Source organism: Pongo abelii, chromosome 4, assembly GCF_028885655.2.
Source record: "Pongo abelii isolate AG06213 chromosome 4, NHGRI_mPonAbe1-v2.0_pri, whole genome shotgun sequence".
Classification (NCBI taxonomy): Eukaryota; Metazoa; Chordata; class Mammalia; order Primates; family Hominidae; genus Pongo; species Pongo abelii.
In genome coordinates this window covers 14,646,814-14,667,610 of record NC_071989.2, presented here as the reverse complement: position 1 = coordinate 14,667,610, position 20,797 = coordinate 14,646,814, and the positions used below count along the sequence as shown (strand labels likewise).

The window sequence follows — 20,797 nt, the reverse complement described above, 5'->3', positions numbered from 1 at the left end:
ATCAAAACGCTTCTGACAGAACATGGTGGAAACACATTTCAGTTATATAATACTTCATAATGTAATGAACAGAAGCATCAGACTAACATATCACTGTATCAAAATCATTAAAGTATATTGGACTTCAATTTTTGAAGCAACAACCAATAAAGAAAAAAACATTCAAGAAGTTTTACATATTCCTGTAATTAGAACTAACATAATTTCTTAAAGTATCCTGAGAGGGCACTGATTATACTTCTCTGAAAAAGTATAGCCAGGGAAGGATGGTGTGCTACATGAAAACCTTGTGGACAAAGGATTCTTCCCTTTTTCTGGGTTAATAACAGCCCAGAGATAGAAATAATCCTAGCCATGGTTTTACAGAGGGTTTTGCACAGCATCATTTTTCTGTTCTTTATTTCTAAGACACAACCCTAGACTCCAGAGAGCAAGCTCTAGGCCTGATTGTTTTCTGAAAGGCTGAACACCCAGAGGGTCTGAAACCAACAGCACCAGCACAGCAATCCCTCTTCCGAGATGCATGGAACAGGGAACAGGGTGTCAACAGGTATTCCACAAAGAAAAAGCATCCTGAGGTCAAGTTTGGTGTTGAAATTCAACAGGTACCTTCAAAACAGAACTTAGAAAAGCTTCTAATATGACAATGATATCATACGAGGGGGGACCTGGTACTTCCCTCACTCCGATACACATACACACACATATGTGCTACCATCCTGAGTAACCCAGGTTGGGACTGCAATGCTGGGGGAACATGTCTAGCACAGAGCCTGACACTTAGGAGATGAGGACAGAAGGTGGCTACTGCAGTCTAATGAGATCAGAGCAGCTGGCTTAGTATCTGATGCTTTAAGTGCTCCGTAGATCAAAATACGTGAACACAAAGCATCTGGTGGACTGGGGGTAAAGGCAGGAGAGTGCGAGAGAATGAATTGTTGCTCTGTCAGTTCAGATCAGGAGCCTACTTCAGATATGGAGATCCTGAAGCTGAGCAGAATGGTGGTATTAAGAAAGTGTTGCTGAATAAACGATGAAGGAAGCCTGGATCACCCAGTTTGCAAAACAGAGGCAAGCAGAGGAGGGAACAGTGATTCATATACATAGCTTTAAGAGGAGAACTTGGATAAATAATTAACAGATTGCTTTTCCTAAGCATTTACTCTACTACTCTCTGTCTGCTGAGAGGGGCCTCCAATCTGGGAGCCACTCATTTCTTTGCCTATTCTGGGTCCCACCAACCAGAGCTGGGATCCTTGAAGCTAGTGAACTGCACTCCCATCCATCTCTCACCCCCACCATCTCTTGACGGAGCCTCAGCTGAGCACAGGCACTCAGCCGGACTTAGGAGACAAAGGGATGGAAATTTCCTAGATTTAGAACTTGCATCTATGTCATGTTTATAATAAATGTTAATTCTAAAAATATTTATGGGAAGTGAACTTCTATAAGAACATTAATGCAAGTGTGAAATAGTTTGTTATTATGTCAGGAACTGAAAGACCTAGCCATAGATCTCAGCAAAAGTTCTAGCTTTGGAAACATGGCCAAATCGCTCCCCATACAGATTATCAGGACAATAATACCACAGTCCCATCTACTCCACCGGGCTGATTTAAGGATGAAAAGAGATTTCACGTTAAAGAGTTCTCTAAATATTAAAGAACTATACAAACACTGTTACTTTATTTTTGGTTATTATCAAAGTACAGAAGGCCTAAAGTCATAGATAAATTAAGGTGATCGGATGTGTGGTTCACTCTGCAGGTAAGCCTCTGCAAGCACTACCCGAGCGGATAGAAATGTGTATCTGTGCTGTCAATTACAGTAGCCACTGGCCACATGTTGCTCCCGATGCAGTGAATAGCAACTAAATTTTAATTTAATTCTATTTTTAAAAATGATTTTATCATCTTGTTATTTAACTCTGAGTAGCTTCAACGCCACACGTGGTGACAGGCCATCACAATGGGCAGTGCAGCTCGAGGTCACAGTAAAAGGATGTTTTAAGCTATAGCAAAATCAAGTCACTTTGTTTTATAAAAATGTAATTCTAATGGTATCTGCTGTGAAAGCTTCTTAATATAAAGGGTCTGTCCTGTGGATATACCACACGACCAAGACAAGCAAAGGCTGGAGCCCCTAAGCAACATCTACCAGTAACAACATTAACACTGTGGTTGTATGTCCACATATTTGCAAACAGATACTGTGATCCCACACCTTCACTGGAGATGACACAAGACAGACTGGCTGACACATCTATGGAAGTTATAGCATCTACGAAACATCATTCTCATCTAGCTTTAACTTCAAAGTTATGTTTATAAAGCCACAGCACATGCCAGCACACCACCACCCATGGAGAGAAAGGGCAGGGCCGGACGGTGCAGCTAAGAGCTGTAATCCTTACAGAGAAGGCAACTGCCGTTAGTAAGCTCATTAACCATGGAGTCACATATTTGAGCCTTATGTCTCTCTAATCAGATTTAAATTCCACATGAACACTCTGAATGTGATTCAAAGAGGTGACTATGATGGAAACTTAACTTAGGATGTCCAAGTTTTTGGTCCTTTCCAGACTGAGTTTATGAAAACAGCTTGAGCATAACTAGAAGTCAAATCATTTAAAACGAGGGAACAACGTTGACCTAGTCTTGGGATTGCTCTCTTGGGAAAAGAAAACTACTTTGGTGAGGAGCATCAGAATTTCAAGGATCTTACTTTTCTTCAGTGAGGGGGATGAGACACAATACATTTTTACTTGCAAGTAAGAACTGTCTTTCTGAAGACGTCCTAATCTCCCCTCTGTGCATTTCGGTTGTCTACGTGCAGGCCTTGTTGCTTCCTTAAGGTCTGGAATACACGCTGGGCCCCTTCTTCATTAGGCTACTGTCCCTTCGCTCCTATTTGGCTTCTTCTCTGGCCACCGTACATGCACTGAGACCTCAGGCGCCCTCACAGTTCATGCAGGGTCCCATGAAATTCTGTTCAATAATGTGTTCACCTAGTTTCATTTCCTTCAAATCCATAAATTACACTCATTCATTTCATCCAGATGAGAATACCCCAGGCTCTTTCAATTTTGCTGTATGTTTAAAATTTTTTATAATAAAACACTGGAAGGAAAATGCCCCATGACACCTATGTTTCTAGATTATTTTCAGGCAGGTCACAGTGGCAATTAATCTCTGGGTTTATTTACAATTCTGAATCTCATCAAGTTTATGAAAGATGTTCTCTGTGTGCTATGCTTCAGCCTCACATTCACCCACGCAGCTTGTCCTGCTTCAAATTCATTCATATCATCTTACTGCCAAATGATCAAGTGTATTGCTACTTTGTACAACGATAAGGATCAGAGATGGCTACAGGGTCATGAAGATGGTTCTATTTACGCTGAAGGAGTTCCTGTTACTTTAAAAAGTTGTTTTTGTGTGTGGGCTTTTGTCTATCTCTTATCACAAAATTAGTCAAATGCAAAAAGTTAGAAAATAGAAAAATCCTTACCATTGAAACTCTCAGCTTTTACATGGTACTATGAAGGTTTGTTTCTCTTTATAAATCACTCAGCTTCCTCTCTTGCTTTATACTTTAAAGGTTTCTAGAGTTGAGATCACTGGTGATTAGTGTCTTGTGCAACATTCTGACTGCCTGCCAAAATCCTAGGCAAGTTGGGGCCTCTATCTTCCTTTATTGACTTCTTCACTCTTCAACAGAGACTGTTTCTACATTAAAGAGATACTATTTCCTTTTTAAGAAGCATCCGTGCAAATCCCTGAATCCAGTCTTTCCCCCAAAAATTAACCCTGAGGAAGATATACTGATATTTTTCCCTCTTAAATTAAGCAACCGCTTTCCTCTTCCCCATATATGTGTCTTCTTGGTGTTAAAAGTTCCTATGCCGTTTCTCCACATCCTGAAAAGGTATTCACTGTGCTGCTCACCTTCCAATAATAAAGTCTGAGTCATGAGCAAATCCCTTTCATTTTGCTACTTTCAGAGCGTTTGTTTAAGCAAGTTTGCTTAAATGGAGGTATGGGGAGTGTTGGGGGTGTATATTACCCATTACTTCTTAAACTAGAAATTTTGACACAGCACATCTGTCAACAAATGAAGCCAAAGTCAGATGCCATGTAGCTAAGCTTATAATTATGAAAGACACTGTCAACTGTGTACCCAAAAAAGCCATTTTCCTCCCTCACCCTTGCTGGCAGCACCTCCCTAAGGAGGCTAAACACCAGATCCACCCTTTCCCCTACCCCTTGCAGCAAGGCATGGATGTGCACCCCAAGACTAGCCAATGGGAACTGAGGAGAAGTGTGCTGGGGGCGGGGCCTCTGGAAATAATGTTTCCCTTATAAAGTGGCAGGCAAAGACAGCTACAGCCATCCCTGCGGAGGGTGAGCACTGTGGCTGAGGAGGAGCTGAGGTGTGCTGCCCCGACTATGAGGGGAGGCCCAGCAAGCCTGAGGGCAGCAGACACCACCCCTCCATAGCCGTGCAGCTAGAGGTGCCTTCACCTTAGAACTTCGCAGTTTGTGAGAAAACTAAACCCTTGACATCTGCACCACTGATGGGCGTTCTGTTCCTTGCTACCAAAGCATCCCAATTGGAGTAATAAAGCACTATCAACAAGGAATTAGAGGAAAAAAGGAGCCAGCAGAGGAGGGGAAGAGAAGAGCAGCTGCCACTTCTTAGTGCTTACTGTGCCGGGCACTGTGTGGGGCACCTAGCATCACATTTACATCAACAGTCCACTCAAGCAGGTACTTTTATTTCTACTTTACAAGTGAAAAAACAAAACAGAGAGGCTAAGTCACTTGCCTAAGGTTACGCAGCAAGGACTAAGAGAGCTGGAATTTAAGCTCAGGGCCGAGTGACTTCAGAGCTCACATGCGGAGTTCACAGTATGTGCTACACAAGAGTGTTTGCACACACACCAATATTCATGGAGGAAGAACTATTCTGGTTACCACCTTGTGGGCTGGGGGTTCGAGGCACTGACCTTTTCGGCCTTCTGGTGGAAAATGGAGGACATGTCCAGCAAGGTGCTCCGCTCATCCAGGGCTGCCGCAAACGCCTTCCACTCCTGCTCCAGCTGACTCGCGATCTGCCTGATCTGCTGCGAGGCATAGTGGCCAGACTCCACCAGGCGATTGGCCACCGACATGATGCGGTTTATATTTACATACACGTTCTGGGAAGTGGGCAGGAAAAGAGGGCTCCTCAGGGGACAGCAAATAGGAGGCTCCCTTCTAAGAAGCCCAGATACCACCTGCTGAAACACAGCTTCTACCAGTGATCACATCTCTCCCAGGAGCATCACCTGATATATATAATATTATACATATTTGCTCTCTAGATTTCCATAAACTTGAAGTATGGGTTTCCATTTCTATTTTTAAACCTGTAAAATTACAAATCAACTAGCTGAAAGGCATAATTGTTCAGCACAAAGCAATCAAATACACAAGTGGGTGCACACAAATATACTATTACTCACTTTTTGGCTTCAAATACTGAACAGGGTCCAGATGGCAAGCCTGCTGCCAGGCAGTCATGGAGAACTGAGGGACCCAGCGCTCCGGTTTTTAACCAGAACCCAGAAACCCAAAACATGTACCTAGCAACCAAAGGCTATTTGTGTGAAAGCAAGCTCTCCTTTCTACATATGCCCAAGTCATTTTTTGGTGCCAACAGAAAATATTCTGTAAATAGATCCACCTTCTCCCAGGAATATGAATTGCAGTAAAAACACAACAATGCTATGATCAAATTTTAAATAAAGCTTTTCTACTCTGTCAAAATTCCTATCTTCTAGTCTATCAGTTTATTGCAAAAATAGGGATTTTTAAAAACCCACCCTTTTTGCAGAAGAAGCTCTCACATGGAGTTTCCCTTTCTACCTCCAAAGTTCTTTAAGGCTCAGTATCGCATCGTATGGTGTGGTGTGGGATTCAGACCTTCAGCAAATCCGAAGTTGCTGTTGTTCATGTATTTTTAATTTTTTTCACTGTTACCACACCACTCCTCCCCATGGGTCCCCCAAAATCGTAGATACCTCTTTGGCTCCTCTCCATGTTGCCCCAATCTGATTTCCTGATCTGTCCAAACTCCTCTATGTTTTTCCCCCTTCTCTCGCTTCCCACACAACCCCTCTGAGCCAATCTCCCACTGCCTCGAACAGGGACCCCACAACAGCCTCCTTCCTGTCCCTTGCTGCCTGCAGTCCACCCAAGTAAGCAGCTAAAAGAACTCACTTGTTCATTCTTTCTTTGTATCTTCTTTTATTCATCCTTTCCCTCTATTTCTGACCCAAACCAGAACTTGGTGGAGTTGCCTCTGTCTGGGATTAGAGCCACAGGACTCCAGCCTCAGGGTTACATCTCCGGGCTGCATCTGAAGGCTAGAATCAGCTAACAGACATCGCATGTCTGGAGTCACAGAAAGAGGCTGCAACAGTCAAGCCATGCTCAGTGAGGTGACCTCTCTGGCTCGTGGGGCATTAACGCTCTAACTGGCATCTGGTAAATTAAAGGCAAGGCCTCCCATTCCCAAGTGCATTCTTTCTCTCTTTTCCTCCCTCCTAGTAAAGTGACAAGAAACTAGACTTGCTAATTTTGCTTTCTTTATATCCTTAAAAGAGAAAAAGCCAGTCCGACAGGTCTGTTAGGAAAAGCACAAGATGCGCTCTGTTAGGATATGGAGAAGAGATGTCCCTTTGGATGGCTCTATTGTGACAACCACTGATCATACTCACCCATTCCTAGATTGTAACAGCTTCCTGTATTACTTTTATATAAAAACAGATTTTACTAGTCTATGTATGATGCTTTTTCCATCTCTCCATCACTTCTAGCACACATGAAGGAGTATGGTGGCATACAGCCTAAATCTGCAGCCTGGACACAAACATGGTGATGTGCAATTCCCTAAATTAAAAGTACCTACACCTACAGGCTTATCATCATCATTTTTACAAATATCTGTTATAGTAGAACGTGCACAATTGTTGGTATACCTTAATATGCTTTCTTTAAAAGCTGTTAACTTGGCATATTGGTATTTGGTATCCTTATTTTGTCAGAAATTGTTCAAAACACTATAGCAAGCAGAAGGGGCTGAAGGTTAAATACCCTTGCCCTGCATTATTAAATGCCACAGATACTAGGGATTCATGGAGGTATTCAACACAAGGAGCAGGCCTGGTCCAGAAAGCTCCCCAGCAGGCATCACCTTCATGGCACCGAGCTACCCACATGCGTTGTATTACAAGTTTAACTTAGAAAAGTAACAGAAGTATATTGTAGAAAATTAGAAAATATATTCGAACCCCCGCCCCCTCCAAAAAATAGCTGTAACTCATACTTTTAAGTTTCTTACCTGCTTTAACTGCATCTTTAATTATATTGATACCATCACTGGTAAGAATTAACATTTATACAGTACGTGCTACGTGTCAAGCAGTATGTTTTGTATTTTACATATACATGTAATACCATGGAAGGCAGGTATTACCCCCCGTTTACAGATTAGGAAGCTGAGGCTCGAAGAGGTAAAACAGCCTTCCCAAGGTCACAAGGCAAATAAGAAAGTCAGAATTAAAAGCCTCTACGTCCACAACCCATTTTCCTGTCTTCTACACTACGGTTCCTATTCCCTTGAGTCCTAAATCTGCCACTAATAATGCTGAAGAAAGGGGGAAGAGAGAATATATTTTTCAGTTCATTTCTAGCACATATTTTAGTATTTCTAGTTTTTAAAGTATGTGGCCTAGCAGACTGAATGGTCTCTTGCCAAAAGTTTCAGAAAATTCTAAAAAAACTGACAGTAATTTTTTACAAACAAATTTTTATCTATGCCCAGGTTTGACGATTCGAACCAGAAATTCTCTTACTTTAAATTCTAGAACAGATGTAAAACTTTGATGGCATTTATTACTAAAAATTATATGGCAAAATCTTATCTTTGAAACTACCTAAATTGTAGCACCTAGTTGATTATATTTTAATTAAATGGCATCTTACTGAATTAACTTAAACAAAAACCCTGTCTTCATATTGCTTTATTTGTATTTTTGTTTTTGAGACAAAGTCTTGCTCTGTCACCCAAGCTGGAATGCAGTGGCGTGATCATAACTCACTGTTGCCTGCAACTCCTGGGCTCAAGCAATCCTCCAGCCTCAGCCTCCCAAATAGCTGGGACTACAGGTGTGCACCACCACACTTGGCTAATTTTTCAATTTTTTTTTTCAGAGATGGGGTCTTGCTGTGTTGCCCAGGCTGGTTCATATTGCTTTAATGCTCTACAACAAATGTTACAAGGTTTAAGAGTGGATAGTCCTCACAAGGCTGGCTTAAAGTCCAAACCAAAACTCCTCGTCCCTGAAGAGGAAATTTCTAGAAGCTTCGCAGACTACAGAGACAAGCAAATGTCCTATAGAACATACAGTTTTAGTAACATTAACTATAAAACTGTAACAGAAGTGCTACTCAAAATTCAGTGTTTTGGTTTGGTTTTGGTTTCTGTGATGTAGTCCTACAGTCGCCCCCTATCTGGCCTCTAAGACCCTGACGGAGTCACGACAGCCAAGGGTAGTAGATGCAACAACCTTAAAGAGGGCCAGGGGATCCCAGGCAAGGCTGAGGGCCAGACCCCAGTCCTCCAGCTCAGCTCGGAAGGAAATCTCATGCCTCAGGAGAACCAGCGAGTGCCCTGAGGTCAGCAGCGGGCTTGCTCCTTTTGCTGTCATGAACGGCAGCCAGCAAACTGACAGCGCTCTGTCCGGGGGACTCACTGTGCCTCCCAGCAGCTTTGCTGGGGCCCCCGTGGGTTCCTATGAGGCGGAGCACAGAAGCCGGCATCCCAAGTGTCTGTGCTGAACTAGCCAAGTCATTGGTTCAAGTTTCACTGCTTCGTCTGTTTGCCTGTTTTCATTTTTGTTTAAAACTTAAAATGTGGGATACTGAGACAATGGAACCCTAGGGAACACCCTCCATGTGAAGGTCAGCTGCTACAATCAACAGCCACTCTGAGGGCTCCTTGAAAGCCCCAGCACACAATTTGCCAAATGCCTCCCATTTGCTAAAACACTGTCACATGCCAGGGTCCAGCTGTTCCGAGTGTCTTACCATACAGTTCATGGCAAAGTGATTGTGCTGCGTCTGAAGCTCCATGGCATGAGGGTGGCTGGTTCCAATCTCCGTGTAGCTGTTTAGAAACAGGCCTTTGTTGTGTGTGATCCAGTCAAACATCTACCAGAAGGAAAAAGACAACCTGCAATCACTCCAGAAAGAGAAATTGCTGACACAGGCCCACAGATGGGGCAGTACCAAGAAAGTGCAACTTCCTTCCTTGGACAACTTCAAGCGCTGTCTGACTCTCTCAGAAGAGTCTTTACTTCGAAGAACAAGTCAGCAGTTCTGAACTTGCAGGACCTACCAGAAAATCTTATCTGATGTGTTCCTCTTACAGAGAAGGAATTAAGAAGCAGATCAGTAAAGAGAGTTACTCTAATCCCCCAGGCTGATTAAAAACTCTGATCCTCTGACTCTCAGCCCAGTCTCCCTGCCACGCTGAACTACTTAATTTGCCATAGTGAGCTTCAATTAAAGACCCGTTAGGGTGAAATTAGGAACTTATGGGTCTCTGGATGGGTTCTGCTGTGCCCACAGGTTACTGACAGAAATATCAATGACTAAAAGATTCCACTGTTTGATCAAGAAGTACACAGACACCTGTGCAGATTGTAAAAACATAAAATTTACTATAAAAATAAAAAAGGTGGGAAAAACTAACAATGATGTCCCCCTTAAGGTTCAATATAGATGTTACTTGGACAAGGATGTCAATTGAGACATTTGCAATGAAAACATTTAAGAAAATATAGATGACTATCATCAATTAGCATTGCTACCAAGACTTGAACCAGAATCCCAGTGACAGTAACCTGGTCTTCTAGTAACTGAAAAGAAGGTATTCCAGTCTCTTAGACAAGGCGCTACTTAAAACAAAAGAACACTGACAGGTACGTTAAAAGCTTTAGTAATAAAAACACTGGATTATCACCTTTTGAAAAGTCTTTTACATCCAAGAATTCTAATGTGGCTTTTTACTTTACCAAATATTCTCCTGTCCATGTTATATAAAATTCAATGAGCTCAAATAAAACTCAATGATTAATTCACCCATGTTCATGGCTTGCAACACATACCTACGGGTAAGTGCCCAGTTTCCACATTGCTAAGATTCAATTAGCCAGTAATTGATAAGGATTCACTTTGACCAGCTGCTCTGCCTGGTGCATAAGAATAAAACATGAGACTACAGGTGATTACCGACTATATTACCCAGAAACTGTTACTTTTAACACATTACTCGTCTTGATTTTAAAAAACATACTCAATAGATTGGAATGGTGTTTTGTCAATAACATAACCCTGTGAAATTTTCACTTTCTTTCTTTTTTTTTTTTAAGACGGAGTCTCACTCTGTCGCCCAGGCTGGAGTGCAATGGCACAATCTTGGCTCACTGCAACCTCTGCCTCATGGGTTCAAGCAATTCTCCTGCCTCAGCCTCCCAAGTAGCTGGGATTACAGGCGCGTGCCACCACACCTGGCTAATTTTTGTATTTTTAGTAGAGACGGGGTTCCACTATCTTGGCCAGACTGGTCTCAATCTCCTGACCTCAGGTGATCAGCCCACCTCGGCCTCCCAAAGGGCTGGGATTACAGGCATGAGCATGGCTGAAATGTTCACTCTTTTAAGTGAAAATATCATTCCTATCTTACAGGCATCCTAGACCAAAGCATAAGTAATTTGAACTCAAATTTTCTAAAACAGCACTGTATTGCACAACGAGTAAAACTGGAAAACAGATTTCAGTGCCATTTCTGAAATGACTCTTGCTGGTTTAGAGCACACATGGTGAGTATAGCCTTACCATTCTCCACCTTTTCTCTTTCCTTCCACCCGAACCCACCAGCGCTGGCTTCCCCCATGTCCACTGAGGCATTAGCCTCCCCCGTCTTTACCTTCTCAGCATCCTGTTCAAACAGCCTCAGCTGGAAGCACTGGTCCAGCTTCAGCTTCCTCACATGCCACATCTGGTGCAGATGCTGCCGTGTCGAGTGCAGCCGATCCAGCATGGTGGACACCTTGGGCAAGAGGTTCTGCAGGTCTGCATTGCCTGAGCCTGAGTTCTTTTTGGGAAAGCTTTCACTGCTCTGTATCCTCTGAAGCAGCTTCTGTCCCTCCAAATCCAGGTCCTCGATGGGGGCCTTAATCACCTTCTTCTTCAGCTGAGAATGTTCCTCGATCATATTCCGAGCCCCCTCTAAATCCTGAGGCAGCTCCTTCTTAGCTAGGATGTCCTGAAGTTCCTCCAGCCGAGACAGCATGTGGGTGGCATTGCTAATGTAGTCTTCAAAAGCAACTCTGATTTCAATCCATTCTTCGTGGTTGTATTCCAGGCAGCCATCAAACTCAGGAGTTAGCTGAGAAGGATCAACTACTTTGGTAAGGCCTTCTAAAGAGACCATATTTGTCTTAAGGGAAAAAAAATCACGTATGAGAAGATGAACCAATTTTATATAGTTTTAACATAATGCAATTTGCAATGCTCAGTCACAGGTTTTCAAAGTTAAAGTAATCTATTTATAGAAAACATAACATACCTGGTTCTGGCCCCATAAAAATAAATGTAGATGAAAGAAGCATTATCAGTACAATGAAAGACAAATCCATTATAGCAACACATATATGTCAGCTGGAATACCTAAAATTGTAGAATCGTGTATTTCATGAGAGCTACAGAAATGAGATTTCTTTCCAAGAAGATGGAGATTAACCCACTATAACAGACACATTAAACTAGGAAACAGGTTAAATTGCAAGTTCAGAGCAAACAATTCAGAAATTTCACTTACATCAATGCATTCTTCTCCCCATTCTTTTTCATCCATGCCAGAAACTCTGTGGAGGTTTTCTACTACTTGCTATTACACAAACGTCTTGCTCACAGGCATCAAAACCCTTTTAAGTGTAACGTCACTCTAAATTCAATTACGTGTGGGCTGCCTATTAAACGATGAATGCTGCTCCAACGAGACCACCCTATCATTCATCTTGCCTAAGCCTAACCCCACTGCCCATCAAACAACAGATGATGGGATATGAATGAGTTTAGAAAAATTTAGAAAATATTCAAGAGTTGGCAAGACAGCTGGCAGAGGCTCATTTGACAGAGCTAAGGACAGAGGCAACGTTTTATTCATTGCAATAATCTGCTGTGATTCTTAACAGTCCTAGAGTTGTATATAATCTGTACTACATTGCAATTTAACAGTGACAAAGTTTTAGTCAATTACAGTCTAAGCAAGAAATTTTTATATTTATTATTATTATTATTATTTGAGATGGAGTCTTGCTCTGTCACCCACGCTGGAGTGCAGTGGCGCGATCTCAGCTCACTGCAACCTCCGCCTCCCAGGTTCAAGTGATCTCCTGCCTCAGCCTCCCGAGTGGCTGGGACTACAGGTGCCCACCACCATGCCAGGCTAATTCTTTTGTATTTTTAGTAGAGACAGGGTTTCACCATGTTGGTCACGCTGGTTTCAAATTCCTGACCTCAAATGATCCACCCACTTCAGCCTCCCAAAGTGCTGGTATTACAGGCATGAGACATCGTACACGGCCTTTTTTTAAAAAAAAAGTAAAAAAGGGTCATGCTCTGTCTTCCAGACTGGAGTAGAGTGTGGCGATCACTGCACACTGTAAGCTTAAATTCCTGGGCTCAAGCCATCCTCCCATCTTAAGCCTCTCGAGTAGCTGGAATTACAGGTGTGCCACCACACCTGGTGATTTTTTTTTTTTTTTTTTTTTGAGACAGAGTTTTGCTCTTGTTGCCCATGCTGGAGTGCAGTGGTGCAACCTCAGCTCACTGCAACCTACGCCTTCCGATTTCAAGCAATTCTCCTGCCTCAGCCTCCCGAGTAGCTGGGATTACAGGTGACTGCCACCACGCTCAGCTAATTTTTGTATTTTTAGTAGAGATGCAGTTTCACCATGTTGGCCAGGTTGTCTCGAACTCCTGACCTTGTGATCTGCCCACCTCGGCCTTCCAAAGTGCTGGGATTACAGGCGTGAGCCACCGCGCCTGGCCACACCTGGCTAATTTTTAAAACAAAATATAGAGACAGGCTCTTGCTAAGTTTCTCAGGCTGGGCTCGAACTCCCAGCCTCAAGCAGTCCTCCTCCCTTAGAATCTCAAATTGCTGGGAGTACAGGCATGAGCCACTGTGCTTGGCCTCGGCAAGAAATCTTAACCTCACCTTATCATGATGTGAAGCAGATTAATATTAATATGCCTCAAGGAAAACATGGAGGGGGATGATTAAATGCAAAGACAAAGGTGAAGGAGAAAGAGTTGTGACCTAGAACCAAAAGAGAAAACAAGAAGGGCTGGTCTGGCGTGCTGGCTGGCAAAAGAAACAGCAGAAGGCAGCAGAGCTAGAAAGAGGGATGACTCCTGATCCAGCACTTATGCCTACAATCCTACCATAGGCACATTCCTCTCTCGTTTGCTGGACTTTTTTTTTTTTGAGACAGAATCTCACTCTGTTGCCCAGGCTGGAGTGCAGTGGCACAATCTCGGCTCACTGCAAGCTCTGCCTCCCGGGTTCACGCCATTCTCCTGCCTTAGCCTCCCAAGTAGCTGGGACTACAGGTGCCCACCACCACGCCCGGCTGATTTTTTATATTTTAGTAGAGATGGGGTTTCACCATGTTAGCCAGGATGGGCTCAATCTCCTGATATCGTGATCCGCCTGCCTCGGCCTCCCAAAGTGCTGGGATTACAGGCGTGAGCCACCAAGCCCGGCCCTGCTGGACTTTTAATAATCTCCACAGAGGCAATCACTGGCGGAGAGAGAGAGGCTGGTAACAATGTAACAAGTTCCATAGAAAAACTGGTGCCTTTAAGAGCCCTGAGGGAGAGATCAAAACCGAACTGGAAAAACCTGTATGAATTGTATTGCGAGACCATTATTTTTACTTAAAACACTTATAATTAAATACAATGCACTTTCAATTCTGCATCAAGAAAATAATTAACACCCAATAAACTGTCCTCCAAAATTACTTCCTATTCTCTATGAAGATAAAGGAGGCTTCCTGGGTTCATCTTTCTGATGGAGTGTAGTAAACCTGAGTAGTTTCAAATTTAAAACTAAGTTCAGATTTCAGATAGAAAAAATGAGTACTATGGAAAGAATTTAAAAATCCAAGTAATACACCCGTGCAAACACTTTGAAAAGTACAGCATTATAACAAAGATTAAGTATTAACACTGTCTGATGTTTAATATTATTGCTGTTTACCTTAAAATACATGAATACATCCACTGAAACCTAACGTTTGAGCAGATTTGCCAGAGGAAGCGATCTATTCAACCAAAAAGTATTTCTTATTAGAAAATACTAAAATCTTATTCCAAATAGAGCAAGAATCAAGTCTCATGCTGGCGGGAACACTTTCCTCCCATAATCATCTCATTATACTAACTGCACCAAAGGCCTTGTCAGAACCTTGGTAGCTTAAGGAGAGGAGGTTACAGTAGGAAGGAAAAATAATGAGTGGGCTGAGGGTTTTGTTTTGTTTTTACCACTGAAAGACAGCAATCTTCCATGCCTAACTGAATTCAGGACTCTGCACAGTTTTTAACACACTATCTCCATTTTCAGAAATCAAAGGCCTAATACATGCATTCTCTCCATTATCCATGACAGGATGAAACTTAGGGACTCTGAAGTTGGGCATTTCTCCCTAACATTCCCTCATCTCCAGGGCTGAGGCAAGGAGAATGAATCTGTCACTGTGCAAAGCCACAGTGCTGCCTGGTAAAGCTGTTTGTCAAGTGAAATACAAGGCAGCCAGCAAGCTTCTCTGCCAAGGCCTCACAACTCAACAGCCCGTCACCCAACCCAAGGGAACTGAAACCTAAGCCCATGTGGGTAAAACAATCCACTCAGATAATGAACGCAGCTCTGTTATTTCATGCAATAACTAATTTTACATATCACATGTTCATAAGATATGCAGCTCCTGTTTAATATGTGGTTTAAAAAAAAAAAAATCTCTCATTAGCCTCAATAGCTTTTAGTAAACCACACCAACTTGTTTAGTGGGTCTAGCCACACAGGGGAAGTTACCTCAAATTCAAATTTAGAACTGCCAAAATTAGTCCTCTGTTTCTGCCAGAAGTTGTCTGGCTTGATGATCAGGGCCACATGGATGCAGCAAGGGAAGGACTCCTGCAGGATCTTTAGCAGGGGCTTGATGGAGTCCCATTTGGACCCACGCATGTCCACGATCACCGTGAAGCCACGCTTGCAGACCTCCTCGCTGCAGAGAAAGAAAACATGGCTGAAGACGGGTTACATCTCTTGCCACTCTGTCTGGTCAGAGTCCCACTGGGTGCCACAGACCCAGCTTCCCTCCCCTGCCAGACACGTGTGGAGGCAGGGGAAGGAGCACACTGTGCTCAGCTCCTTCTCGTCCCTCCCTTGTACCATAAAGGAAGTGACCCAGGCTACACACGCTTCATGTTCAACCTGCAAAACCTGTTAAGATTTCAATTTTGTATTAATGGTTTTGCATCTCATCTTCTTTTCAGGAAAACAACGGTCACCATGCCCATTTCTCTTGACTTTGGTGCATTAACTGATTACATGAACTCCTCCAGTCACTCCTTCGAGCAAAGGTCTCCAGGGAGCATCGGGCGGGTACAAAACCCTGACAGCCTGCAAAACCCTGACTGGGGACAGTCTGAGACCTGTGGACGGCAGTTACTCCAGGACTCCCAGCACCCCAGGTGCTGAAAATGACTCCCCACTAGCGTGGCTGGCAATGATGAGAGCTTTCTTATGTTCCATTTTATTCCCTTTACCCTATCCCTGGCCCTGAAGCTATCTCAGTGGTTTTCCATACCATCCACCCGTCCCTGGGAGTTCTTGGCACCCTTCTGGCAGACTCTGTGGTTTTAATCTAGTTCCACAACTGTACTAAGCGTTTATCTGGTAGCAACGCTGGCTAACACTGCTGACCTCTGACACATGTCAAGGCAGTGCTGGGAGTCACTATATTCTTCCTCTCCACATTACTGCACTTAAAAAAAAAAAAGTGCCAGCTTCTAATTTTATTAAATCTCAACCACTGGCTACATGGGAAACACATACAATGCAAATCTGCAATAAAAAATGAGCAACAAGAGTCAAGGTGACCTTAAACACAGGTTAAAAAAATACTTAATCTCACTTGGTTACAACTTCAGTGATAGAAGCTTCCGAATGGCCCTACACTAAGGAACAACTGCAACCCTCACTGTTACACAGGGGTCTCTGAGAGTCCATGCAGGCTGCTGATGCCTGCACCAGACAGTAACCAGGTAACGACTGCCTACAAGGTCTTTCTTGGAAATATACCTAGGACCTTATGGTACTCAATATGCATATGTGGTTTTCCCCAAACATAAATGTACCTTAGGGTAGAAAAGACATTTGACATTTTTCTGCTTTGGATAATTACCCCCCCAAAAAACTAGTCTAGATTAAAAACCTGGAAAACTAATTGCTATCATTAAGTAACGCAAATAAAATTAATTCAAAATTAAAACCAATTTCATGCTCTTACATAGGCTCACTCCCCTAACCCTGCCTTCCTTCCCCCTCCCCACTAACTCACACTCACACACCCCATTCCCTTCTGTATCTTGATTCAGACTATCAGACTAACCAGCTTTCCACATTTTACAAATGCAAAGTACATATGACATCTACATCAATAAGAGGGTGTATCACATAAACACCCCAAAAAAATGCCTGTATGGTTAGGGCCCAGCAGCAGGACCCAATCAGAGGGCGGCTCACAGTCAGAGGAGCACAGTGTTTAAAGCCAGGAGAAAACAGATCAGCAGCCTAGTTTATCACCCAAATGCTGAAAACTGATTAGGAATGATGTGATGAACTTCTAATAACTATCCCATAGGGATGTAAATTGAAATGAGTTCAAATACTCTTCATGCCATCACTTCTCCTCCACATCCCAATTAGGTCCTGGGTTACAATCCAGGTAACATCACAGGCAGAAACATCACTTGTTTTCTGATCTCCTTCATGAAACCTAGAGGCAAATGGGACTCCCAGAAACGTCTCCTAAAGTCTCCTGTCATGGAAATTAAGCCTTCTAGACTTCCTTGGGCTCTAAGGGGGTTTGCAATCCTGCGAGATTCCATTCCACAGAAACTCCAGGGCCCCGGAGGCACTGGGGTAAGGGCAGCCTAAGCAGGAAGAGGCAGGTGCCTGGAGGCCAAGAGCTCTGCAAAGGAAGCCTGCTGCCCTGTAAGGCATTCTACTCCAGATTCACATATTCTGCTGCAGTACACCAAAGAAACGATATTGTAAAACGGTGGCAATATGTTTTGTTTTACTAGTTGCTGTTTGGTAGACTGCACTGCAACCATCAGTCTTCACCATATCAAGATAAATTCCCTTGAAGCCTGTCTTTCTCCTAACATGGCCTCACACAGTATGCACATGAACTACAAAGCCCCTCTACTTGAAAGAAGCTTAAAAGGAATCCTGAATGACTCCAGGCTTAACAACAGGAATAAGCGGGAGAACAACAAAACCAAAAGCTACGCTGAGCTTGCACAGTTTACAGAAGGATTAACTATTCACCTTCCTCCGTGATCAAACTGCTCCCACCCAGCGGCTTCCTAAGTAATGAAAATGGCAAATGAACGGGGCTGGGAGTGCACAGCATTTCAATCCATCTATTTTTATCAAGTTAAAAGCCAGTCATCATTAAGACAGCAGTGACTTGTAAATATCCCCAAACCTGGGTCCTATTTACGAGGACCTAATAAACAGCTGCCTACTGGAGAAGGGCCCCCAAGCCCTTCCACCACCTAAGAGACACTGTTCTTTGGGAAATGTGACTTATTAACCAGTTATTTTAGCATTTTTACCAAAGAGCCTCATGTTTATCTGTGAGATAAAGAAAATTTACATAAAAATAAGGTCTCCTCTCAACACAGGTCCCTAAAAAAGAGAAATTCTTTTAGGTCCTAGAGGAAGAAAGTAGCTTTTTATATGAGTATTTATGAATGAATCAATTAAAAATCTTCGTATCATTTGATTAGTGGACAACAAGGAGTAAGAGTGGTTTATCTATTAATATTTAGCAACTATAAATCATTCTAAAGAAGGCAGAATGTTCTAGAACATAATTAGTATTAAATACAATTCAAGTAATAAAAGCAACAGACATTGAGAGAGATTCTAAGATTAATGTCACTGTGTAGGACTTGCAATGACAGCAGCAAGAACTGCTGCTGCTTCTTATTTTTCCTACACACATTTAGTGGAAAGTTTCATTGCAAATGAATCTCATGAACTCATCTTGTTACTACAATTGTTTGTTTGTTTGTTTCAAAAAAAAAAAGGGCAGGGAGGGGCGACCCCAGCAAGAATACTCAAATCACTCACAGCTGCTCAGGTCACGTTTCTGCTGAACTGTGCGGGACCCAGACAATCTAGAAGGCATGCAGAAGAAAACAATGTGATCTGCCTCTAGAAATCATGTCAAAAGGAAAGTAATTGAAGGAAAATAGAAGGGTGAATATGAAATCAGAAAATTATTGCACTATATCTGAGCAACCTACTGCATGTCAAGCACCATGCAGGATTACAGGAGTAATTGTACTCAATACTCACAATGATCCCAAAATGTACAGGCCATTATCACGTTTTCAGATCAGGAAAGCAATGAAAGTGAAGTCATGTGTCCCAGGTCACAGTCAGTCTGATTCTGAGGCCCAAGCTCTCCCTTCACACATGACAGCAGCCCTGTGACTGTCTAGCTGAGGAGTCGCTGGAGGGCTGCCTTCAAATCTGGGAAGCACGAGGAAGCACCGGACACAGCAAAAAGTCTCACAGGCCCCAAGACATACACACAAATGTACGGCTGCGTAGAAACGCCTTGTGTTCATACCACTCTACTACAACAAACCATCAGACTTACGAACTACACATAGGCAAAATCACAAGTCTAAAGAAGTTCACACACCAGTAATTTGCTGATTTTTACAGACTGGTAAAATCTGTATCACATACTTTGTTTGGTTAAAACCAAACAGTGCTCCTGCTGCTACGCACTCACTGGGGGTAGCGCCTGCAGGACTCTGGGAGGGAGGGCCCAGAGAGGCCTCACTTTGTGGCCACTTCTTTCAATTTGGACTACTCTGAAATCTTTCTCCATTATCACTCGGCAAATGTGTCATTTACATGTTAATCCACCTCTCTTATTTGCTCATTAATCAAGGACAAGCAAAATGGCATTTCTTGTCACTTGGGACTGCAGTTAATGCAAACGCAAACCTAGGTACTGACATTAAGTGACTGTTCAGTGGCCGGTGGGTCATCCTACACACTCAAGTATTTTTGAGTGACATGATGTGATCTTTGGGATTTGTTATAAAATACACTGGGGAATAATTAGAGAAAAACAAGATTGGCAAAATCTGATAAATGCTGAAGCTGGGTGATGGGTATATGTGTGTTCATGATATTATTCTTATTCTCTCCACTTCTGTATAATCTCACAATTTCCCACAAAAATAGTTTTTTTTTTAAAGTGGGTCATCCAGATTATCCAAAATGTGCTTGAACCAATTTCTATATCAATAAAATGAATAATTTTTAGTATTTACTATTAACATAGGTTTCAAGACCAAAAAGCAAGTTGTCAAAGTTACCACTATATAGTATTCAAATTATGTAAGTTTTTAAAATCACACGAGTGAATATCAAATTCAACTTTAGTTTTTATTAAACTATATGACAAGTATCATTTTGATTGGCAGTGATTTTTTAACCCTGCCCTTTGTATTTCTTTTTCCATCATTACCACAGACCTGGCACATAGTAAAAGCTTAGTAAGTAGTAGTTTACACTCTATTTTTATTTATAAATGATAGTGAGTATAAATAACTTCTAAACTACTTTCCAACTCTAAGATTTCAACAGGTCAGCTGCCTAAGAAATACCAGAAGAAGAAGAAGAAAGGGAAAACTTACTCCAGATAAGTAGGGCTCACTTAGTCGCTGATGCCACACAGTGATAGTTTTCTCATAAAGGATACTCTGACAGAAAACCCAAGAACTTCCCCAGCAAGTCAAACTATCAAGACCAAAAGCTGATTGCCATCAGCCACAGCCAGCCCTGTTAGGAAGGGGCATGGCTGCCTTGTCCTGATGGTGTCAACCTACACAGGTTGAGTGCCGCGAACCACGTGCTGTGGTAGATCTATTACCTTTACCACAAGCCTTGAAACCCATTATGCTGTTACCATCTGACATCATTCTCTTGCAACATGTTCCTTAAGGTTACTATCTAGCCAGTTCATATTATGGCCGAGTTTTCTCTCACACGTCCTCATTTAGTCTCTTAGGAAACACCTCCTCTCATTCTACCACAGCCGCCACTGATGCCCTTCAGTATGTGCCTTTCTGGAATAAAAGAGACACCTGAGGACTCACCCTCTCCTCATAGATAGGCACCCCTCCAACCTGCAACACACACCAAATCTCCTATTCCGGGAATGACTGTATCCTTAGATTATATCACTGTGGTATTATATTTTCCAGAATATAACTGGAACAATTAAATGGAGATATTAATTGGTGTGATCTGGTTCTGTGTCCCCACCCAAATCTCACGTTGAACTATAATCCCC

General features: G+C 42.6%; 1 protein-coding gene across 7 annotated transcripts in view; it reads right to left on the bottom strand.

The window, feature by feature from the left end:
- The window catches only part of TRIO (trio Rho guanine nucleotide exchange factor), a 370,719-nt gene that overhangs the window by 212,090 nt on the left and 137,832 nt on the right, over positions 1–20,797 (bottom strand). For all 7 annotated transcript variants that reach the window (XM_024247673.3, XM_063724059.1, XM_063724056.1 and 4 more), the window contains exons 4-7: positions 15,214–15,406; positions 11,038–11,550; positions 9,135–9,257; positions 5,009–5,200 (exon numbers count right to left, since the gene is read on the bottom strand). In XM_024247673.3, the coding sequence (XP_024103441.2) occupies positions 5,009–5,200; positions 9,135–9,257; positions 11,038–11,550; positions 15,214–15,406 (1,021 nt within the window). The remainder of the gene's footprint in view (positions 1–5,008; positions 5,201–9,134; positions 9,258–11,037; positions 11,551–15,213; positions 15,407–20,797) is intronic.